The following is a 25,051-nucleotide window of genomic DNA, read 5'->3' on the forward strand; positions in this document are numbered from 1 at the left end:
AAGACGGGAGCTGCAGGAACCGTTCCCGGGCACGGCAGTGTTGTGTGCGGCAGCACGGCCAGATCCGGGGGCTCCGGCAGCGCCCACCCCCGCCCGGGACCGCAGCTCCCGGGAAGGAGCCTCAACCCTCAGACCGCGCGGGACCGGCCGAGGCCACGCCCCCCTGGGCACACGGCCGCGTCCCATTGGCCACTCCCCCAAATGAGGCGTGTCCTGTCGGGAAAGCCACGCCCCCGATGGCCGCGCCCCTCCGGCTGCCGCGCACGCGCCGTCCACGAGACCCTGCCTAGCCCCTCCCCGCTCTTTGTTTACCCCGCGTGGGGCCGCGCGCCGGTCGATGGCGTCAGCGCGCCCGGCCCCGCCCTCAGGCCGCGTCCTCCGCGGCGACAGCGGCGCAGAGGGAGCTGCGGGAGCGTCCCTCCGGTGTTCCTGTCCCCGCCACGCCGCCCCGTGCCGAGCGCCGGCACACGCTGTTCGCCGCCCGGCAGCCGGCGGGCGCATGTTCCCGGGCGGGGTCGGCGCGCCGGCGGTGAGCGCGGGCGAGCATGGCCGCGCCCGGGTCGGAGAAGAGCAGCAAGAAGAAGACTGAGAAGAAGCTCGCCGCCCGCGAGGAGGCGAAACTGCTCGCCTCCTTCATGGGCGTCATGAACGCCATGCGCAAGCAGGTACGGGAGGCGCTCGCCGGGGCCGCAGCCCGCGGTGTCCGTGCTGCCCTGAGGGCAGGTCCCGCTCCCGCGCCGAGGGTCCCGTGGGTTTCCCGTCTCTTGGGCCCGACTGCGGGGAAAAGCCCAGCGGAGCCGGCCCCGCCGGTGCCTCAGGGTGTCTGGAGCCGCACAGCGGGAGTGGCGAGTTCCGATTCCGGCTCCGTGTGGGTGCTGGAGGCAGAAGACGCCGTGGATCTCTTTTTCCTTGTCTGATAACGCCTTGTGCGTGGCAGGGCAGGAGTGAGGCTCTGGTTGAGGGATGGCCCAGTGCCTCCAGTTAGCCCTTTTCGAACCGAAGCCTGGGGGCAGTGGAAAGGCACTGATGCTGGATTTTTTGACCGGAAGCTCTTCTCTGAACAAATTGACTGTGTAACCTGTGAACAGTGAAACTGCAGAGGGAGGAGCGGGACGAGCAGAACCATAGTTTGGTTTCACAGGTGGCTTTTTCATCTTGAATATCTCTGGCCATCGAACTAGGAAGCCATTGGCAGTGTAGGAGTTTGGTGGCTTCATCCAGCCTCAAATTGTGAATTCTTGGCCTGATCAGCTTCCATGGTCAATAGGTTAATGAGTATTAAATGTGACTCCTCTGTTTACCAATAGAGCAAAGGTGGTAACCAAAATTGCAGTCATACAAGTGCATTTCAGTTGAGCTGTCCAAACATAAATATTCATTTTAATTTCTTTTTTTTTTTAAACATTGAACTAATAGTACAAGGGCATAAGGATCATATGTGTAACTACTTATATATGAAGAAATCTTTCTTCTCAGTGGAGGATCTACATTGATCATGGAACTTTGGTTTGTTTAAAAATTGATGTGCAGCCAGAGTTAAAGCTGACACTGAAGCCACACTTACAGCACTGTCATGTATCTTCTGGGGTTTAGTTTTTTGTCCTCCAGTGGTAGTCTTGCCAGAGGCTCAGTGCAGCTTTTAATGCTGTCTGCACCAGCAGTCTGGGTCCTGACCTCACAAGTATTGGTGTTGGTTCTGCTTTTCTCTAGCACTTCAGCGCTGTTCTTCTCTCAGTAGCAGACAGTCAGTTATGTTGTCTCCATAAACCATTTCATGCAGCTAAGCTCTTATGTGTGAAAAACTAAATTTTTTTCAATTACTTCAAGTAGTAGTGTAAAGACTTAAAAAGCCTATGATCTCTGGTTTTTTTTAATGTAGGCTTAGTTTCTGATCTAAAAGTGTAAACATACTCCAAGGGGTGGCCAAATTCACAACTTGGTTCCCCAGTGTTTAGTTCATACCTCTGACATTGTTTAAAAGGGAATGCCAGATGCTATTATGATTTGTAAGTAGATAAAGGAAGTTTTGTCCTCCTGTAGATACATGTGCAATCCCCAGCACAGATATTCACAGAGCTTTACCATGTCCCTGTTGCAGTGTGTGGTACCACACTGTTCTGTGTAAGTGCCTCATCTTGCAGTATAGTAGAGTGCCTGCTCTCATGTAGCTGTGAATCGCTCCAAACAAGGAGTGAGAGGGTCAGGATTAAGTGCTGTGAAGTTTGTGTGTACTTCTGATTCAAGTCCCAGAATCTATTGTGCCCGGGAAGGTGCAGCTCTTGAGTTTTGCCTGCAAACTTCTCATCTGACCTCAGGTGAGCTTTACATGTCCCACACTGTGCTGACTGGTCCAGAGATTTTTGCAGATTTCATGAAACTCATGCTTCTTTTAGGAGTTGTTTGTAAGAGGACCTCAGGTATTACTGAGGGAGTAGGGGGAGGTATGATTATACAGGATCAGCTTGGGAAGTCAGCAGTAGTCAGAAGAAAACATGCTGGTTTCAGCTCATTGGTTGTGCTAAAGTTGTAAGAGGATTTGTAGCCAGTTCTTTCCTCTTCTATTTTGATAAATCAAGAACTATGCTGTAGTTATAAAACCTGAATATGATTTAAAATTTCCTGTGATGGAAATGTCAAGGTGTTCATGCAGCTCTAGATATTTAGCTCTTTAGTTTAATCCTGTAGGAATCTGGGCCAATGGGAACTTCCAGCTCACTTTAAGGAGGTTGCTTTTTGTGTGAGGTGGGATGAAGAGGAATCCTCCATTGAGTATGGGAGTTAAGAGTAAACTACGGACATACCTGCACTCAGTAGAGGTGAGATGTTGGGGCCAGGTGTGTTTAGTGCTTGAAGGACTTGTTGCTTGTCTCTGGCATTGATGACCCACATCTTTGTGGGTTTTCCAGAGCTATTGGACAGCATATGCTAAATCATTTGTTGCAACATTGCAGCTCAGTAGAGGTCAGCCAAGGATGAAGTCATTGGCAATGAAGCTGGCATAGAGCTGCAAGGTGTTGCTGAACCTGTTATTTAGAAGGTGAAGTGCCCTGCAGAAGCTGACACTCAGGTGTGTCCTTTGGTTACCACCAGTCACTTGTTGCATCATGGAGGTGACCCAGTGACAACAGTGTGTCCTTCTGGAAAGAAGTGCAGAAATCCTCAGAAGAGCATTAGTTGGAATGGAACCATCACACCCGAAAACATCCCAGGGAAAGAAGTTAAAATGATGGTCTGTTTTGGTTGGCAAATGCACCCAGAGGGCCTTAGAGCATCTGAGGTGTTTCAAGTGCTGAGTCATTTAAAGTGTCTTAGAAATGCAGTGTGGAGCTCAAGCAACAGCTGCAAGTCTTGGCAAAGCTTGGCCATAGGATTTTATGGTATCGTGTACTGCTAGTTTCCAATGCTTGTTTTGAACCAGGAGTATATTAGAAACTTCAGCTTTTAAATTATTTCTTCTGAGATTTTTTTCAGAATAGTCTCTCTTTTTTTGTTATTTCAATCCTAAATGGCTTAAAACTACTACTAAAAGGAAACTATGTGTCACCCCCATCTAACTTCCATTTAGATAATATTTTTTAAAGTATTATTTATATTTTTTCTAATATGTGCTTTTGAGTGTCCTGTAAAAAAAATAAAAACAGGCATGTTTAAAGGAACTGTAAATGTGCATTATCAGCCCTAGATAATTTTGTCTGCATGTGGAAAACACTCTTGCAGTTCTGAGCAAGTATGTATTTCCCACAGTTGAAATGTTCTTTTCTGGGGCTGGCCTTGGGATGGCTGTACGTAGATGTTTTTGAAAGCAGTTCCATGAACTTAAGGTAATAGTCCAAAATTATTTCCTGTTTTTTGAGGAAGCAGTGCTGCTCAGTTTTTCTTTCTTAATAGATAGTTATAATTACTATAGTATGATATGAATTTATTTCACTCAATATGTTCTTAGAAGAGATAGTATTTCAGAATCTATTCAAATTGTGTCTTTACCCCAGTCCTTCCTGACAGCTTTTATAAGTTCTCTTGCTTTCCCTTCTTCTGCCAGAGCATGACATTCACATGTAGGGTAGAAACTAGCTGCCTACATATAAACAGCAAACAAATGAGAAATAAATTGTCTCGTTTGGAAGCTAGTTGCTCATCAGGTATGACCAGTCAAAGCCTTCCACAGAAGTAGTATTTTTTTATACATTTTCTCTAAAATGCTCCACTGAATGTTTTAAGCTCATTCATCACTTTGACTCCAGTCAGGAAATAGGATAGCAGTCTTTACATAAGAAGTTCCTGTGAATTTTTTTGAAAATCAGAATCAGAGAAGAGCCACTGATAGATGAAAGCGGTGCAATATAAATGCAGCCCCTACTAGATGCTGCAGAGCCTACATTATTGTAGGCTGATGTAAAAGCTACAGGAAATACTTTAATCAGAGTTCATGTTGTTTGTGACCATCCTGTACAAATTAATGGGTAAACTGATATTTGCTAGTTCTTCAGGCTACTGAACTTTGACTTGAAGAAAATCTTTTTATCACATAATGGTCTTGAGTTGTGCATGTTGGAAAAAGTAGTGAATTTCCATAAACTGTTTTTAAAGGAATATTGTTGAGATATTTTTTAAATGCTGATTTGTCTTTTTTCCCCTTCTGATTCAGAAAACTCTTTGTGATGTCATTCTTATGGTTCAAGAAAGAAAGATCCCAGCTCACCGTGTTGTGCTTGCTTCAGCCAGTCATTTTTTTAACTTGATGTTTACTAGTAAGTCTTTTGAAAATTGATTAACTTTAAGCTTTCATTATGATATCCTGTTATATTTGTGTCTGTCAACTTGTTTATCTTATGAAAATGATTAATTTGAGTGATAAGTGTAAGGTGAAGATTTCTTATTTTGTGTCCTTCTTCCGTTCATCTCTGTTCACCCCTCCCTTCATTTTTCCTTTAACTCTGTTTTGGTCAAGTCAAGTGTTACGTCATATATAAACTCTCTTTATAACTGGGACCTATACATTGTATTAGAGTTTATCTCCCCTCCATAACCTGAAAATTGGGATTTTATTATTTTTGCCCATTACAGAATTTGTCTGTATATAAACTGGGCTTTCAGAAGTTAGAGACATGGTTTAGTGGCTGCAGTGGATGTTCTTAGAGATCTTTTCCAGCCTTAATGTGATTACCTTAATTCTGTGATTCTGTAATTCTCTCATTTATGCTCTCTTTAAAAATTCAGTTATGTAGTATCTTATCTATTGTATGCCTTACCCATGAATTGTAAATTTACTGTAAAATCAAAGTTGAGTGAAAGTAAAATAACCATTCATTCCAGTGGTCAGTGGTAACCATCTGTGGGCAAACCTAGTGCTGCATCTGGATGTGGGGAGCTCAGAGCTGTCTCCATTGTTATCAGCTTGAATGTGGAAATGGCTTTTCACAACATTGATGCTAATATGGCAGCCTGGCTGCAGTCAACAACATCTAGTACTTTTTTCTACTTAGCACAGTTTATCATAATTAAGATAATACAATGATGTACTCAAACCAGTTATCTTGTTTGTTCCACTGCCTCCTTTCCTGACTTGCATTAGCAATCCTGGGAAAACAGCAATCAACTCTGAGCAGTTTTTAGCAGGTTACCACTTTGTATAATTGCTTTATTTTTACTGTTTGCAAAGCATACAATAACTAGAGTGACTTCTTGATTAAAACTTCTTGATTAAAATTTTTAATCTGTTTGCAGCAAATATGATCGAATCAAAGTCCTTTGAAGTGGAGCTAAAAGATGCAGAGCCTGACATTATTGAACAGCTCGTGGAGTTTGCTTATACTGCGAGGTAGTTTTGTTATTTAAAGCTGACACTTTTCTATGAAGTCTGCCAATTTCAAATTATTATAATAATTTTGAAAGCATTAAAGTAATGCTTTTGTGATTCATCAGTTTTGTTACCATAAAAATTCTTTCCTTTGTTTAAAGCCTGATGTGACTAGACCTTCTGTCCTTCTTCCTTTTTATTTAAACAGTAGGAAGCCCAACAGACTAAAGAGAAGGGTATTTTTCTCCAGAAAGCATTCAAAGCACTTCAAGCTCCAAGTGATGTTTCCTGTTGTTCTGTAATTCCGGTCCTTATTGAGGTCAGCAGGGTCTCTTTGTGGCCGTAGTAGCTATGGCACAGAACCATTTCCAGGAGTTATACCTTCATCTCAAAACAGGCAGGGTGGATAACTCTTCTGTTAACAGTGTTTCCCCCATCTCAGCTTGTCCATGTATTTGGGGGTTTTTGTGGTTTTTTTTTTGTGTGTGTTTTTTTTTCTCTTCCAACCTCCCCCACCCAACAGAGCTCTTGCAGATGGCTATGATTGTAAAGAGTACTTAGTCAGCTTTAATCAGACCTATGGATGGCAGGCCTTTCATCTAATGGGGTTAACTCTCATTAGGGAGGCTTTCTCCTTTCTTTTGAGAGGAATCTTCTTGTATAGTCCATCAGTGGTAAGAGACAGTCTGTGTCAACAGCATCCTCCCCCCCCCAGCCACATGGTTGCCTGCCCTGATACCCAAGCCCTAGACTGCGGCTTCCGTAATGTCTCTTGAAGCACTGCCCAACTGGTTGTTCTGCTTATGCACTCTGGGCACAACAGCCAGACCAGTCTTGACAGAGTTTAGACAGATTTTGCTGGTGTCTGTTTGGGAGTTGAAAATGGTCATTAAAAAAGGTTTTGGGTTTGTTTTTTGTTTTTTCCCTTTCGTGAAAGTGGTTAATCACACAACTCATAGCAATAGTATAGGACTGCACAGGACCAGTGTTAAAAGCTTATTCTTCAGATTCCAAGACTGGTTCTTCTTTGCCTTGCCTGGGTAAAGCAGAGCAAGCAAACACAGTTTGGAAACATCATGAACAATGTGTCCTTGGACTGTATGTGAAAGATTCTTGGGTAGATAGGAGGGAAATAATTTTGCAATTTATGTGAATTTGTGTGAGTTGCTTTTTTTTATTGCCGCAACTTTGGTCATTTCAGTGATGCTAATTTTACATCTTCTGTTTTGCAGAATCTCAGTTAACAGCAATAATGTCCAGTCTTTATTAGATGCAGCAAACCAGTATCAGATTGAACCTGTGAAAAAAATGTGTGTGGACTTTTTAAAAGAGCAAGTTGATGCTTCCAACTGTCTTGGTAAGAGAAATAGACTTAAAGTTACTGTTTATTTTTTAACTTTGCTGTATGATCTGTCTGTGGATAGACAGTAACATTTGGCTAAATTCAGGCATGTGAAAATAATTTTTCTCTGAATCTGAACTGTCACCCCTTGCCACAGGGTCTACTGACTGTGCAAGGTTTCATCCAGCTTGGCAGGACACTGGGTCTTCTTGTTTGTTAGAGAACTGCATGTGTTTTGTGAGGTGGATCTTTCATTTGTTACTTTACTTGCAGACAAAATTTGACATATTTATAACTTTTACAAAACTAGCATATCTCTCACAAATATAATCAGAGTAAGTTTAGGCTACTTTTGGTTTTACTCACTTTTAATTTTGACTGAAAACAATGAATGTCATCTGGGCAGGTTTGATATCATGTTCTGTAGCTCTGATGTGAACTCAGTGTTGCAGAAAAGGTAAACAAGTAGAACTAAATACTTTTCATGCTTAAGATTTGGTGCACTTTATATAAGCAGAAATTTAAGATAAACTTATTTTAGTGTTTTTTATTGACACTGTTAGGTAATTCTCCTAGTAACATCTCGATCATATTACAGATGCTTATGGCAGCAATAGAAATGTTTTGCAGAGTATACCTGAATTGCAGTGACTCAACTGACACTTCAGTGCAGTACAGCTGTGGCTCTGAAGCAACTGCTGGAAGAAAGGCACTACCTAAGGAAGGTGTCACTTAGGCTTGCTTTGAGGCATATTTCTGCCCTGTGGCTTCTGTTAGGTGGAAAATTAATTATGGTCTCTAACGCTTGCATACTTCGTTGCTAATTTATTGTAAAAAGGTTAAAACAATTTTTCCATAAGGCACTGTTTTTCAATTGAAACATGTTTTGTACTTATAAGCAAGTACACAGTTCATTAAAAAAAATATTTGAAAGAAACCATGGCTTAATTTGAATCTCGAAATTTTGTCATATATGTGGAGTTTATCTTTCTAGCTTGCAGTTTACCACTCTGAGCAAGTTAGACTAATTGTAACCCATATATTAGTGAGTTGCTCCTACCCCACTTGCCATTTCCTGAAATGGAAGGAAAAGGAAGACTGTGGCATGATGAGAATTTGCTGCTGAAAAGCTCTATGCTTACATGGTTTTTAATACCAAAGTTGGTAGTGGTGCTTCTCACCTGCTAATGCTGTTTATACCTTTATGCCAATCTTCTGTTCTTCCAGCAACATTAGCTTGAACCACCTTTGTTTTGGTCTGTAGCTGTCTGCTACATGAATAGAAAGGTCCCAGTCCACCATGACTCTTGAAGGAAACTGGGCTTGGTTAGTGACTGATGCTGCATGAGCAGGTCAGGAGAGGTTGTAAAATGTGGATCCAGTTTCTCAAGCTGTTCTGGTTAGACATGGCTAGTGTGGCTTGCCTCAGACTTGGTTAAGGTGCTGTTGTCTGCCTTGTAATTGGGAAAGAAACAGTGAGGAAATAGTGCTGAGAGACAGTTAATACAGCAAGTGTTGCAGGTCTGACTCTCCAGTTAGTTCATTACGGATAGGGGTCAGGAGCTTGTCTCTGTCTTAGTTTGCCTTGAATTGCAGATGAGTTATGGAAGCATGTGTTTCAGTGGGGGGGAAAGGCATTGTAATAAATATTAAACTGTAATTGTAAGTATCACTGGAGTTACAGTAATTGTATTCTATTTTAATATATTAACGGTTATTGAAGTTCAAGTTGAGAAGGGCTTTTCCTTAATTTTCCTTCATAGGCATAAGTGTGCTAGCAGAATGCCTAGACTGCCCAGAACTGAAAGCTACTGCAGATGACTTCATTCATCAGCATTTCACTGAGGTTTACAAGACAGATGAGTTTCTTCAGCTTGATGTTAAGCGTGTGACACATCTCCTGAACCAAGATACATTGACAGTGAGGGCAGAAGACCAGGTGAGATCTGTTTTATAGCACCTAAAAGCATTGAACTTAACTATCTTTTCTTAATCAAGAACTGGCTTCAGGTATTCAAGTATCTCACTTCTGATGCTCCTAGAGGATATGATGCACATAGTGCTTGCTAAATTGGGGAATTAAAGGTGCATCCTAACTTGATCAAAACCAAATATTTATAAATATTCACATTTCAAGTGTGGCTTATATGACTGTTGTTTTGGCAAAGTTGGAAGAAGGTCTCAGAGGGAGTAAGCAGAACAGTTTCCTTTGTCAAGATAGCTATAGGGCTTCTGATTCAGTAGTACATGAGCTAAATTGTTTGTAGTGGTTGCTTCTAGATTGGGATTTATGTGCTTCTGGTGGAAGTGGACCACTTCAAAGTGGTGAGCAAACTGCACCTTAATGGGTGTATGTATGAGTATGGCCCAGCCCATTCCAGAGAGGAGTTTTCACATGGAAACATATACATACACAGGCCTAGGGAGCTGAAGGACTTGAAAGTTAGATGAGTAAAACACTGAAAGCTACATGCATTAACAGTGGTGGATTGCTGTAAGACCTTTATTTGGGGACTGGACATAAAAATGTTTAGGTGGCTGAAAGGAGCCTGGAGTTCACTCAGTTAAAATTTGTAACCTGTTCTAGGAATTCACAGCTGTCCTATTTGGAATGCTTGATTCAGCATTGAGCTCAGCCCTGAATTACTACTTACCAGCTTTTTCTTCCTACTGCAGGAAATAGGAAGCATATAGGTGTCTACACTGCAGCCCAGTAGGTGGCTATAAGCTGGTTGTAGCAGTGTAGAGTGGTAATTACTTGTAGCTTCTTAGTCAAAGCTGTTGAAAACAAACTGAAATCTTACTTTTGTAGCTCTGCTATTCTGGTGCTTGAATGAGGTAATTTAGGTTTGTGTGGCTGTGGCATCATAAGTTGACTTGTACCTTTGAAGTATGAGGGATATTGTAGCTGAGATGGTATGTATATCCTCTTGTAGATGGATGTTCTGCTGACTGTGAAGTTTCCATTGACATTGACCTCCAACAGGCAGAAGAATTAATTTTAAGCATTAAGGTTTAGTTATTTGTTCTACTGTATGGTGATGTAACTCATGAAAATAAGAATTACTAAGAGTGGGGGATAATATCAGGTGGTTGAATATGGTAGTTGGTTTGTTACAGGTATAAATATGAGTAATGTCACAGTTCAGCATTATTTCTGAGTGCTGGGAAAAGTTCAGATCATGGGGTAGCATTCGCAGAGCTGGAAGTGTTGATTGGCTTGCAGTCAAAATGACACTTAAGATTTCTGTTCTTGAAGTTCTGTTGGTAAGGTAGGATGATGTGCTTTAACCTGGCAGCAGTGGTAGAAATGTTATGCATTCAGCATAGCATCATTAAAATTCCTTTAGAAAACTGGTAGTGTGCAGTAGGAAACTATAGAAGTTTACCAGTTGTACTATAGGAATCTTATTTCTCAGGAATACTGCTAGAAAGTTGACATTATACTCTAACTTTTGTTTTGGTGTGGAGCATAGTTACATTTAGAAAAAGGGAAAGATACCATTAAGTACAGTCTGTCCTATACAATATTCCTGTTCAAGTCATTCTGTTGAATTTCCTTAGCTGATGGAATTGAGCCTTTAATTATTTTCTTTGCTCTCCCACATTTCCTGGTAATTTTGCAAAGTTACAACTGGGGTGTAGTTTTGAATAAGTCTTCCAGGAAGTCGTTCCATGTTATATCTCAGTCACTCAGCACCAATCACTGTGACCAGTTTCAGCTGCAGGTTTAAGCACTGGCTGTGCTATTGCTTACAGTGAGGTTGTCCTGCCACTTCAGAGTCAATGCTATTGGATAAGCTTCCTGTGTCTGAGAGCAGCATGAAAGTAACAATATGTCCATATAATCCTGGATATTTTTTTTTTTCATTTCTTCCTGACCCAGCAGGCAACTATAAATAGAGCAGATTTCTTGATTATCTTCCCTGTTCTACCTTCCCTGACCCCTAAGAAAACTCATTATCTTTTCCTGTGATGAGGAGAAAAAGAGGAGACACTCTGGTAAATTTATAGTAGTTTGCAGATAGAAACTTTGATTTAAATGGTCCCCTAGGACACAACAATAACCATGTATTTGGAGTCCCAACATGATGATTTGGTAAGAGAAGCAGTTTATCACCTCAGGAGACTATATCAAGTAGAAGTTATTTCATTTCTGCGAAAGCATTACTGATGTTTTGGCACAGAACTTGAAGAGTATTAGATTTAACCTTTTACAGGAGTTACTGACGTAAATGTGAATTGCAGATGCATGTTTTCCATTTGGAGAGAAAAAAGTTTAACAGCAGAATTAGTAGGTATTTGAAGTTTGTAGATGAGCTTTGTTCAGTAGCTGTGCATTTGTTTTACTTATTTGAGCATTGTCTTTCTTTTGGTTTGGTTGACTTTTGTTGTAGGGGGGTTTTAGTTTTTGTTTTTTTTTATTTTTTTGAAAGATGGCAATGGGATGCCCACATAATAAAATGTTAGCATAGGTTAACCTCCAACAGGCATTAGAATCAATTCATAGCATGAAGATTCTGTTAGTTGTCTTGCTGTGTGGTAATGTACCTAATCCCTTTCTCTCCTTGTCTCTTGTTTAAGGTTTATGATGCAGCAGTCAGATGGCTGAAGTATGATGAGCCAAATCGCCAGCCGTACATGGTTGATATTCTTGCTAAAGTCCGATTTCCTCTAATATCAAAGAACTTCTTAAGTAAAACAGTTCAGGCTGAACCACTTATTCAGGATAACCCAGAATGCCTTAAAATGGTGATCAGTAAGTTGACCTCTAGCTGAAATCTTTATGATGTTCTGTATAATTAGAAAAATGCTTTGAAAATTTTTGAAAATTGTTTGCTTTAAAATAGCGTAACATATTCACATTAAATCAATTTGTATTCCCTCTAGGATGCTGTGTTTAGTTGAAGTTGGATTAGCAGATTATTATGTGAATAAAACTCATTTTATGTAACAGTGTGACTTTGATTTGTTTTCTCCTAGCAAATGGCATGAACTCTATGAGAAGTAATGGAATGGAGATTTTGTCAATGACTCATTAGAGTAACTGAAAGTTAGTCTGCCTTTGTGACAGGCTCATAACTTCAATATTGTTCATGTTAATACGTGCATTAATAAAAGAAATATGTCATTTGGAATATTTTAAAGCTTTCCTAAGCAAATTAGAATTTTAAGCGTATGTATGTTTTTATCTACTATATACTGGTGATTGATCCTGCATTTGCATTCTCAGGGTGCAAATGAAATGGGAAACAAGCTTCCCTTTTGTTTTTAGACACCATTTGTAAAATTTTATCATGTAAGAAAGAAAGGCAACTTGATAGCAGTTAACTAGTAGGCTTCAATTTAGTGTAGATCTAAAAATCAGTACACAGCTGTTTTCCTTCAGACTCAATGAGCAAAATTCAAAATAACCTATGTGTTGGTAAGTGCTGGCATTTGACATCAGTCATACTTCTTGTGTGACACCAAGTTGGGTGCATTGTACAGGAAATAAGGATTTTTGTCTGGTTTTAGTGGCTTGTAATGTCAGTGACATTTTTGCACTCTTTGGAATGCTTTTTTTCTGGACTTGCTTCCTTTTAAGTGTTTCAGTGCAACAATCCTAATTGCTTGTTAATATTGGATAAATGAGCTGATGAATCCATTGGTACATAGCATGAGTCTGTATTTGTCCTGTGTTCACATGGAGCAGCCAGTTTGGAATAGGGTGTAAATGGATGTATGTTCCCACCCTCACATGCTGCAGTGCATTCTTCCATTTTGAGTCAAAGCATATAGGTGTAATGTAGAAACTTGGTTTTCCTCTTTTCCCTCCCTTCCATCTCTCTCCCATCCCTGCCTCTGAAACATCCCTATCCATGTATGAGCTACACTGGGTCTGCAACAGTTGTCTTCCTTGCAGGTGGGATGCGATACCACCTCCTTTCCCCAGAAGACCGAGAAGAGTTAGTGGAAGGTACCCGGCCAAGAAGAAAAAAACATGATTATCGCATTGCTTTGTTTGGAGGCTCTCAGCCCCAGTCCTGCAGATATTTTAATCCCAAGGTAATCGTTACCTCAGAATGCATTAAGATTCACTGTTTGTAATCTTACCTGTTTTCTTTGCTGATGATCTTAACTAAGATGTAATGATCTACAAAATGATATTAGGAAGGAAGTATTCCCTCCCTCCTGGGTATACAATTGGAAGAATATGGTTAATTAAGTATTTTTAAGTCTGTGTACCTAGATGTAATAGTTCATTTTGAATAGAATGATTGTGTTTGTTTCTTAGCAATATTAGATATGGAGATCTAATCAATCCGTCTGAGTTGAGCATTGATTGGTGTGTGCATTCCACAGCTGCAAATAAACAAAAGGTCACTAGAACATCAAGCAATTGATTAGGAATATATGAAAGTCTGTATGCATGTGCATGCACCTGGGTGTTTAGAGATTAACTCAAAACAGGTTTTTCTAGCGCATGTTAAGTTACTGGCTAATATGTTAGTGTAGAACCCAGTTTTTATAAGGGTTTTTAGTGCATTTATTATAAATATGCAACCACTTCTAAATTCCAATGGTTCACAGTTTTGTTTGTTCTTAAGAGTATATAAGGAAAAGAATGGGGAGCCAAGTATTACATAAGAAAAGAATGAGATTAGAGATGGTCAGTTTAGAGCAAGCAAGTTCTTCCTGAAATTTATCCCATATTTCTTGAATAAAATCAAGCCACAGGAATGGTATGCATTTCAGCTATGCAGACTAAAGGGTCTAAAAACATCAACTGCATGCGGAAGGATTACCCATACCCTGTTTTACCAGGCAAGTACATACACTAATATAGAACAAATTTGCTATGTAAACATCAGGGCTTCCTTAAGTTATGACATCCCATGCATGTAAAATTTTTTTGAAGAAATTCTGGTTCTAACTCAGCATATTAAATGCTTGTTAAAATTTCAAACAGTTCTGTGTGCTGTGTGAACTTCGTAGTCAATGTGAGCTTTGTCAAAGCTAATTCTGAACGACTGAGCCTTTGGGATGTGTTTTGAACTTTTCTTTCACATTCCTTTTGTTAGATAAAATTCAAGCCAGTTTTCTGAGTACCATTCAAGTCTGGGGGAAAAAAATCCCCAAACCTACCAGCTTTGCTCACTTAGCTTGAGAGACGCTTAATATGTATTCCTACTGGGAGTTCAAAATTCTTAGCTAATGACTGCCTTTTTTCTTTATACATATACTCAAGATAAGCACCACTTCAACTGAGGGTGAGGAGGTGAGGGGTACAGAGCAGATAATTCTCTCCTTTCCAAGGTCTAAGTTTGGGAAGCCTTTTTTGATCCAGACATTCATAACTTTTCAAGCAGTTGCATGGTTTTGGCAAAGAAATCTGTTTTGTAGACTAAAAGTAGTGTCCGTAAAGGTCCACATAAAGCATAGAATAAAAGAACTTAACCTTTTATAGACTACTTGTCCAGGTATAACACCATAAAATAACTGAATTTGAAATAAATTTTGAAGAATTGCCTCTTTATCAAGACTTACAGCCCTGCATGTGGAATAAGGAAGAAGGAGGCTGGAAAGGAAAAATTTAGAAGTGTGTGACTGGATATCTTTATTCTAACAAGCATGTGTTCCTTCAGTGTTTTCCTAGTGCTTATATGCTTTCTTGGGTACTCTTAGCCAGCCTGTCATGTCTTGTTGAACAGCTTTTACTTAATTTCCAACTCTTAAGCTATTTAAAGGTCCTTTTCTGGATGTTTTGCTTGAGTATTTGATTTTAATCTTTAAACTGTGACAGTAGCTTACAAGATGCAAGAAACAAAGGATCCAGAACCCCTGCCAAATTACCATCTAACTCACTTTGGTCTCATCAAAAGATGATGGGAGAGTCACAGAACAGAGAATTAAGCTTATGTATGTACTTTTGCAAGGTTAGGACCTTGGGAAAAAATTGGAATTTTGCTTGTCTGTTGAACTGATTGAGTAGTGACCTAGACTTTCACTTCTGATTTTAATTAAAATCAGAAAATTAATTAAATTGTTACATGTCACGTAAACAATTCAAGACAGAGGTTATATTTTTCCAGAAAGTATTTTCTTGGTTGCAATATGAGTTACCATAACTGTTATATGATAAAACTAGTGCAAAAATTTTAATTTTCACTGATTCCTTTGCACATAAAATTAGTCTCTAATGCTGATATTAATTTCCTTGTTGTCAGAAGGGTTCTTTAAATAAGACTGGATTGGATACTCTGTTTTATTTGTTGAAAATGTTAGCAGTATTATTTTAAGACTATTTGCTATCTTTGTTGCACTGTAACTGGTATTTCTATTGATGCATGTACTTCATCAGGAAAGCAAAATGGTGCAATGGGACAGATGCAGATGGGCATAACAGTTGTGCAACAGTCTGGCACTAATATGAGTAGACATACATGATTTCAGAATACTACTAGAAATCCTAGGTGTTCTATTAACAGTTGTGGGGAAGCATTTTCTTGTTGAATTTTTCACAGAATAATAAAAAAAATAAATTCCCTAGGTTGGGAATAAAACACTTGTTGTTTTGTTTTATGAATTCTCAGTACAGAATTTATATATGATTGAGATTTTGTGTCAGCAATATGCTTATTCTTTTGAAATTACTATCTCTAGCACCCAGAAAAAATTGGAAGTTTTAAATTCTCAGCAGTGCAAAATTCAACAATGGCAAATAAAAAGAAACAGATACCTGGAAATAGCATTCTATTTGTTGATGATTAAAGGAACCAGCATACCTTTAGAGGAGATAGAGCTATAGTCAGTAAGCTATTAGTGAGGAGATTGTCCACAGTGGGCATGTCTGCTGGTTTTTATGACAAACTGGGAAGAGGATTCAACTGAAAATGAGGAAAAGTCTTAAATGACAAAAGGTACTTTTTCACAGGGCCCATAATTATGTGTGCCATTCTTGTGACAGGGTCTTGAGGCTCCGAGGAGTTCAGGTAGTGTAGTAGGTGATTCAATAAATTGACAAAAGAGAAAAAGGTATAACTTTTGCCTCTGGTGTCCTGCATTGCAGTTTGATGATCACAGAGATCAGCAGGGAAAGAGTCACCATATCTTGGTCTGTCTTTCCCTACTCAGTCCCCGAGAACTGAGACTTGCACTGACCAGAGCTGTGTGGTTCTTGACTGTGGTGTAAAGCAACACATCTGCATAATTCCTAAATGTGTTAAATTCAAAAATTGAAATCAGTTCTATGTGGTACAGACTAACATCGAAGAGCATTGCAAGAGGATGACCTAAATTGCCTCCTGCTGAAAGAGGAGGATACTGCTGAGTATACTCAAGTTATGGCTTTTCATTTGATAAAGGTATGGATGAAATGGATACGTGAACAGAAGCCATAAAAGTGGGTCAGGTCACAGCCCTTTATAACAGTAAAGGAAAAGAGGATATTTTGTAAAATTGCCAGAAGTTTGAGCTAGAAAGTATGTTATCTTACACAATGCACTGAGACATTTTCTTAAGATTTATGCAGCTATTTATTTTGCCATGCTGTAGTATGGCTTTCCTTTCTAGGATGCCCCAGGACCTGTTTCTCACCATAAAGGGCCACATGCAGCTGACAGCTCTTCTTGATATGGGGGATGCTACAAGAAAAGATTGTAAGATGTTCTGGACTATAACATGCTCTGCCTCTCTTTCTTTGAACCCCCATGTAGGAGTCGCTGTTCTTCCTCATTGACCAAGGTGTTTGAAGTATGTCCTTGCTAAGAAAATGTAATGATGTAACGTCTTGTGTGAACCACTACAGTGAAGGTCATTCAGCAGGTTGAGGTAGACCTTCTTGAGGTGGCACAGATAACAGTTAAGGTCCCATACTTTCCTGTTCAGTATAGGATTCAAGCTATGCTCATGGAATATGTGAGATGCTATTACTCAAGAAGTGTTTCTTGTGCTGTATGCTATCCTGGTTTGCCATCAGTTGTTGAGTTTGGTGTTTTAAAGGCTTTGGGCATTATTGCTCATATTTGATACTTGCTGATTTTGCCAATCTATGCAAAATCAGTTTCTAGGCATCACGACTGCCAGTATTTGTGATGGAGCATTACCCTATTTCTCATGCTATCAACTGTGGATAGCTATAGAACATTTGTGTTTTGTAAATTCTGTAAATAAGCTTCTAGTTGTCATGGTAATAAAGTATGTATCAGAGCTTTTTTACTGAGTTGCTTGTCAATTTGGATATTATCTTCTTTTTCCGTTGTCTTTGTTTGGTACATTCTGTATTTTATTATTTTTTAGAAAGAATCTGTTACTATATGTAAGATGTCTTTTTTCCATTGCTATAAAACAACATGCAATCCTACTTTATTGATTACATGCATTGTTTCTAACATGATAGCAGCAGGAGGTCAGTTGTGTTGGAAAAACCACCAAAACTGTTTTTCAGGGAAGCTCTACTGGGTGCACACAGGGAATGAGGAAATAGAAATTCATAATGTCATGGTTCATTGCAGCTAACTATGTCTGTGTCTAAGAGAATTTTTCAAGAGTACGCCTGAGGAGTATTCTTCAATAAACAGTGTTCATGTTTGTTTTGAAAAGGAACTTAAAACTGACCATATCTAAATCTCTATGAAAAGCTCTGTTTGAAAAACACTCACTGTGCAGGTAAGTGTTATAATCTATTAGACATTACTTGTGTTTTGTAATGCAGGATTACAGCTGGACAGACATCCGATGTCCCTTTGAAAAGCGCAGGGATGCAGCTTGTGTCTTCTGGGACAACGTAGTTTATATTTTGGGTGGTTCCCAGCTCTTCCCTATAAAGCGAATGGACTGCTACAATGTGGTGAAGGATAGCTGGTATTCCAAGCTAGGACCTCCAACACCTCGAGATAGCCTTGCAGCCTGTGCTGCTGAGGGCAAAATTTATACATCTGGTGGTTCAGAAGTGGGTAAGACACTAAAAATCTTTAAAACAAACAAAAAAGCACAAAGAAAGATAGCTGGAAATTTTTCTGGTTTTTTGCATGATTTTGTTGACAAGAAACTGCACGTTGCCATGTTAGCCTAATGAGTTTATTTTCCCATATTTAGGATTTTATTCCCCTTTTCCTAGTCCAACAACCTATTTCTGTTGTGTTTTGAAAATGGTTTCACTGATCGAAATGAATAATATTCACATTAATTGGAGTAAAAAGTACCCTGCTCTTAAAGCTTTTAAAGAGTTAAATAAGGACAAGATTGGGTGGAGCTCTGAGCAACTTGATCTAGTGGAAGGTGTCCCTGTCCATGGCAAAGGGGTTAGAAATTGATGATCATTAAGGTCCCTTCCAGTCAAAACCATTCTATGATGGTCTGATTTAATTAAATATATTTTGGGAGTCCCACTCTTACCTATCTTCTATAAATCCACAGAATTCAGTGTAGTTTAAAATTTTCTGGAATGTGTGACCAGAATAGCTGCATTTTGCCAACTGCCTTCTTTTTTATAAAGCATATGTTGGGCCTAATGAGGTGGTCTAACTTTTACAACTACTGCTTTTGGTAGTGAAATTGTACTTGGTTCCTTGGTAAAGGAATTTGTCCAATTTTTCTGTCAAATGACAGAATTTGTCTTGTTATTTTGTTGGTTTACTTCCACAAATGGAGAAATTATACTTCCTTTAGACATTATTATTCAACGCAGTAAAGAAAATAAAATGCCATTGGGATTTTTTATCTCTCCAAAAAACCCAGAAAATGACTTATGCTGTGGTGTTACAGGAACATTTTATTTTGTCTAAACATGATGCATCATGATCAACCCAAAGGTTGAAATGCAGGCATTGTATACCCATAAAATAGTTACGCTAATAAAGCTGTGTTCTGGGGAATAAAAACAAATGGGAAAAAAATCCTAGAATAAAGATCCTTTTGAGGTGTGCCTTGCTGCAGAGGGAGGTGAACAGAGGAAAGAATTGTCATGATCGGTACTTAACATTAATAAGTCACTTAATGGAGGTTGTAACATTTAGGCCATGTTACCTGACCTTTAAAATATTTTAGGAGGTCTAATGTAGCAGCAGAATAAGCAGTTCCCAGCTGCCACCTCGTGTGGTGAATGTGAAACAGCACCTTTCCCATTACTTTAAACAGGCTTAACGAAGCCTAGCATTGGGAAACTTGAAACACTACAACATCTCATAAACCTTTGCAGTTTCCCATATTTCAATTCATGAGGAATAACAATAGGAATTTTTGATTGTACAGTATATTTTCTAACACATTGTACTGTTAATACAACTGTAGTTGAAATTTTGATGTAGCAGTTCTCTTAGGAACACACCCTCACATTACTGCACAGTTTTACTTTGCTTTCCATAAATATTAATCAAGAAAGAATAGTAAAAGCTAAACATTAATAATGGAGTTTATTTTGCCTGTACTTTTTCTTCAGAATTCAGTGAATACTGAAAGTTTGGAAAGGTCTCTCTCCTGAATCTAGTGTTTCCTAATTTGAAGCAGGCGATTATGTTGAAAGTATTAATCTGATAAAATGCTGCAGTGTGCTTAGCTGTAAAGAAATCTAAAAATGGCATGTTTTTTCCATCAATTGAAGAGGTTGGATTACTGTGCCATTACAGATCACGTGGCTCATTTCCCCTTCTTGAATTGATGGGAGTCCTGTTCTATTTGCAATAACTAGCAGAGTTTGGAAGCTGAACGTACCAGATTCTTCCACTATTGTTTCAGTGCAGAAGAAATGATTAACATTATACTAAAAATGGAAGCTTCTACCTTTTTAAAAAAAAGAAAAAGACAGATCTGTATTTTCCATGGATGGGAATTTACAACTTCAAAGCAATAAGAAAGTCTTTACATCAAAGAAAACATATTTACACCAAAGAAAAAATGTCCCACTCTATACTGAGAACAATAGGGTGGGAGTGAATAAGTGCACGCTTTATAGGAGTGTGTTTATAGGAGTCATTTTGGGTTTGGAAACATAGCATCCTTTTGAAGGTTCAAATCCTCAGCTGGTACTAACTGCTGCTAGTGTGACATGCCTAATTTTTGGAAGCAGAAAACCAAGGTAAAACAGGCACAAGAAAAGGCACTTTTAACTGTTCCAGGTGAATATAGCTCTTGAAACAAAGGGAATAAGGATATGGTTCTTTTCTGAGAAAGTTGTATTCAGCCTTCTCTGCCTTGGCTATGATTCAGTTACTTACCTGAGCACAAGTTTTGAGCCCCCATCTATCTTCATTAGAAAAATTGCTTTTGATTTCACAGTTTTCATGGCTTTTGAGGGAAGAGTACACAGACCCTGCGCTTCCAGACAATAAGTGTCTACCAGTCTTCAGGAAGAAAGTAAATTGGGCAGACATAGCTGTTTTGTGGTTGCTAATAATTCCAGGAGTATCTTATGACCTAAGCTATCAAATTCCAAACAAGTATTCTGTGTATTGGGCAAGTCACATTGCTTAGAGGAAAAAGATTCATGAACCTGTAGTGAGTTTACAAAGCTGGTTTCAGCTTCACATATGAAAGTTCAATATGTTTCCAAGTAGTAAGAGTAGCATGAGTTGATGATAATGGGATGCTCTATTTAGCACTCATTCCCCTCCAAGAAAGAAAAACCAACTTATTTTCTCGTTGCTTTTAAACACAAATAGCAATTTTGTAAACTTAACATATTTTTGAACAAAAGAGTCAAAATAATTACAAGTACGTGCTTTCTGAATAATCCCAAGTTTAAAGCTGGTTAGTTATATTTTTGGAGGTGGGAAAGCAGCTTTCCCTTTTCCTCTAATAAACAAAGCATCAATTTGATAATTGCTGTTAGACACTTCTCTTGAAAGACAACCATAAAGATTAATGCCACTTTGGTGGGTTTCTATTTTTTTAAGGCAATTCTGCACTGTATTTATTTGAATGCTATGACACAAGAACAGAGAGCTGGCACACAAAGCCCAGCATGCTGACTCAGCGATGCAGCCATGGAATGGTAGAGGCGAATGGGCTCATTTATGTATGCGGAGGGAGCCTGGGAAACAATGTTTCCGGAAGAGTCCTGAATTCCTGTGAAGTTTATGATCCAGCCACAGAAACGTAAGTGTTGTTTAAGTCAGGGTGGCTTTAGTCACTTATATCTTTGCTAGCTCTGTGAATGACTGAAGTATAGATGACTACAGGAAAAACTCTGGTAAAGAATTTTTTTCTGAATCAATATGAACAAATCAGTTATTTGTAGATCTACTTGAAAGGTGTTTTTTTCCTTAAGCAGCTTTCTTACATGTTTTATTTTCTGAATTACAGGTTATGCTTATTTTCTATGAACCAGATGGTGATTTATCCTTTTCTGTTTGATTTCTTTTCCCCAGGTGGACTGAACTGTGTCCAATGATTGAAGCCAGAAAGAATCATGGGCTGGTGTTTGTAAAGGACAAAATATTTGCTGTGGGTGGACAAAATAGTTTAGGTACTTTAATTCTATTAATTCTTTAGCTAGTCACACAGTTTCAGGGTTTTTTTTTTTTTCTGTTCTGGAATGAATTCATTCCACTCTGTTCAGCTGAAAAGCTTGGAGCGGCACCCTCAGATATGTCCTGTTGTTGTCACATCAGTGTTGCCTTCTTCCTTTCACATCCCCATTTCACTGTTATCTTATTTTTCAAATTCTTGTACTAATGGCAGTGAAGTTCAGATACGGATCTCTACTGTAGCCCAGTTCTGAAGCAGTTAATATGGCTAAACCAGGCATTTGAGGGAAGATTTTTTTTGTTTGTTTGGGGGTTTTTTTGTTTTATTTTTTGAGGGGACTTTTTAGTTATTCATGTGGTTTCAGAGATCTTGGTATTCTTTTGAGAGACAGGTAAAGGTGTAGCCACTATTTTAGGAACTTCAGTCTAAAGACTTAAATCTAGTCTGATACTGAAAAATTGTGAAAATGTGAGACCTGTTTTGACTGCTCTAGCTTTGAAATATGATATACTGTCATGGCAAGGTCAATTATGATCTGCCTGTCTCCTTGTCTTTCAAACTAGAATAATACTTCTTAAGAAGAATTGAATTTTAATTGAACAGGGTTTCTGAAATGCTTTTCAAAATGAAAAATTCTCTTTTATGAGGTTTTTTTAATTGCTGTTTATGGGAAGTGGAATACTTGATTTCAGATGCATGCTATTTTAGAATGTAGCTTGGTTTTAATTTGCTACTGGAACTATTCCATTGTGATTGATTCCCAATTCAAAAATAATAGATACATTTATTGCACAAACATTTTATCAATCCATAATCTGCCATCTTGCAAAATATAAATGTATTCACTGAATGCTCCTCTTAGAAGTGTTTAGAATTGTTCTTACTAGAGTAAAATGAGGAAGAGTTATGTCTTGGGTGAAAAACTCCTATCTATTAATATGATAGATTTCTTAATCTCTCAGATCTAATAATTCAGTACTGGAACTGAAAACTTATTTAAATAGGAACAGCAGGATGTTTGTAGCTATTGTCAAGTGTAATTACTAGTGTATTTCCTGATGAAGCAAATCTTAGTCACAAAACCTACTCTTCTCTAATAACTTTTGGTTCCTTTGGCCCTTTTCAAAGGGATTTAGGCTTTTACACTTCAATGATTTTAGTATCATCATGATGAGAGACCTTCTCTATCAGTAAATGGCCAGTTTTGCTAGAAGTACCTATGAGCCCTCTAGAATAAAATGCCATTGCTATAGGGAAGTTTCAGGTGATTCCTGAGTTTTAGTCACTAGCCCCAAATACATCAGAAATTCAGCATCAAAATTCCTTCTGTTCTTGAAGTACCATATTGGAATCTATAGAAACCATCTATGGGAATTTGTTAGAATGCATGTTACTTTCTATCTCCTTTTCACTTTTCTCTGGTTTTGTATTTATACAAGGATAAGCTGCTAGTTTAGAAATGGGTGTATTTCAGATTTGCTTTCCTAAGTGTAGGCTTTTTTAAACCTTGAAAATAAAAGACTGAAGTTTGCATGCTTTAGTGCAGTCCATGCAGTGCAACATAATAAGCAGTTATCTATCTCATTGCTTTGTAGGTGGCCTTGATAATGTAGAATATTACGATATCAAGATGAATGAATGGAAGATGGTGTCTCCAATGCCATGGAAAGGTGTAACAGTGAAGTGTGCTGCAGTGGGATCTATAGTCTATGTCCTGGCTGGTTTTCAGGGTGTTGGTCGCTTAGGGCACATTCTTGAATATAACACTGAAACAGACAAATGGATAGCCAACTCCAAAGTCCGTGCTTTTCCAGTGACAAGTTGTTTAATCTGTGTTGTAGACACTTGTGGGGCAAATGAAGAAACTCTAGAGATCTGAAGACTGTAGGAGATGCTGAGGCATTCTTCAAGGACTTGGGAAAAGATGGTTATTGGTGCTTTGCTTCCATGTTTTATTGAACCATGTTAAATTTAGTAACAGGAGAAAAAAATGAGATGCAGTCTTTCACTTTGTGTATACAGCATATTGTATGATGTGGATTTTGTCACGCCCATTTTCTTGTCTGTTTTAAAGAGATGGGGATGTGTTTTGAGAATCCACTTACCTAGGTGATACCACATGGCATCTTCCTTTAGAAGGACTGTGGGTATGGCCCTGTCAAACACAAACCCAATCCAAATATTTAGAATGCCTCTAAAGCATTTGATGAGGAAAAAGTTTTTGGTTAAATGACATTTTACCAAGTTCAATTGCAGAGACACTTCCCTTTATGAAGGTGAGTAAATACAGCTTGGCTCATAAGACAGATGAGCAACAATTTTTTCTCCTTCACACCTACCTGCAGAAATCTTACTGGGATTAAATGAAGATATTTTCTCAGGAAAGACCAAGGACTGCTGTCTAATAAAGATTCCCGATGTTTCAACAGCTCTCTAGATCATGATAGCTGCCCTCTTCCAGTGAGTTTCTTCCATCATTTGCATGACTGCTTATCAATTTTTTTAAGGTGAGAGGCCATATATAGAAATTAGAGAAACACTTTGATGGTTTCTTTGGCATATTTTGGAGCTTTCCCAGAAAGACTTTTTGATTTTTTTTTTTTTTTTATATTACACTGAGGTAGGGAATGGTGGGACAAGTTGATGAGAATTGTGCACTATAATTAGCAAGTTGGAAACCTGGAAAGAATTTTCAATCTTCCCAGGCATCAGACTGTACCATACTGTGAATGCCAAACCATTAGCAAACATGGGAACAGGAATGAGAAAAGCAAAGTCAATACAACAGATATACTGATTTTCTTCTTGAAAATTACTGTTTTTAAAATGGCATGAACCAAGTAATTAAAGATACTTTACAGAAGTCTTCAGAAGTCACGCATGGTTATTCATCTCTGGTTTAGAAGCACAGAGTTCTGTAAATGCTTCCAGCCCACATGATGGTAAATTTCTTCATGCAACTTTGAAGTCCAGCCTCTCAAGCTCTGGGTGTCATCAACATTGTGTGCCTCTTCCCAGTTCTGGAAAGCTATATGAATGATCTCTGTCCTGCTCCCCTGCTGGTTTATTCATAGCTGCATCGTAGTTTTGTCACCTCTCTTCTAACTTGCTGATTTTTTTCAGGTCTGTTTCTATGAGACTAGTGAATTAACTTCAAAAGTTGGTGCTTGCCTACCTCTACATCGCTGGTTCTGTGGATGTTTAGTCTGTTTTAGTTCTGAAACTTATCCAGCTTCTCCTAAGTAGATCTTGGTTTTTCAAAGTCAGTGCATTGTAGATTTGCTCCTCGTTTCCTTCCCTCATCCTGACAACTCTGCCTGAACAGACAGGATTAGATGCACTCACGGCCTCCGTTGTGATTCCTGCAATTCCGTTCTTTATTCAGCAGTAAGTGAAGGGCGTGTGACTTCTTTTCTGTTTTCCCTTGCCTTTTCACTTCTCCTAGCCACGAAACGTGTCCCTGG

At 38.9% G+C, this 25,051-nt stretch overlaps 1 protein-coding gene across 2 annotated transcripts; it reads left to right on the forward strand.

Moving 5' to 3' along the window:
• The first annotated feature begins 396 nt into the window (after nt 1–396).
• KLHL7 (kelch like family member 7) lies at nt 397–24,450 on the forward strand. Of its 2 annotated transcripts, none has more exons than XM_062508308.1 (11): nt 397–665; nt 4,646–4,748; nt 5,725–5,818; nt 7,030–7,154; nt 8,903–9,078; nt 11,724–11,898; nt 13,045–13,187; nt 17,836–18,076; nt 21,014–21,215; nt 21,488–21,585; nt 23,183–24,450. In XM_062508308.1, the coding sequence occupies exons 1-11, from the start codon at nt 546–548 to the stop codon at nt 23,464–23,466; spliced, it is 1,761 nt and encodes a 586-aa protein (XP_062364292.1). In that variant the 5' UTR covers nt 397–545; the 3' UTR covers nt 23,467–24,450. The 2 variants fall into 2 exon arrangements, with proteins under 2 accessions (XP_062364292.1, XP_062364300.1); XM_062508316.1 differs by lacking the exon at nt 397–665 and adding an exon at nt 899–1,141.
• Nucleotides 24,451–25,051: the final 601 nt, after the last annotated feature.

This window comes from Cinclus cinclus, chromosome 1, assembly GCF_963662255.1.
Source record: "Cinclus cinclus chromosome 1, bCinCin1.1, whole genome shotgun sequence".
Classification (NCBI taxonomy): domain Eukaryota; kingdom Metazoa; phylum Chordata; class Aves; order Passeriformes; family Cinclidae; genus Cinclus; species Cinclus cinclus.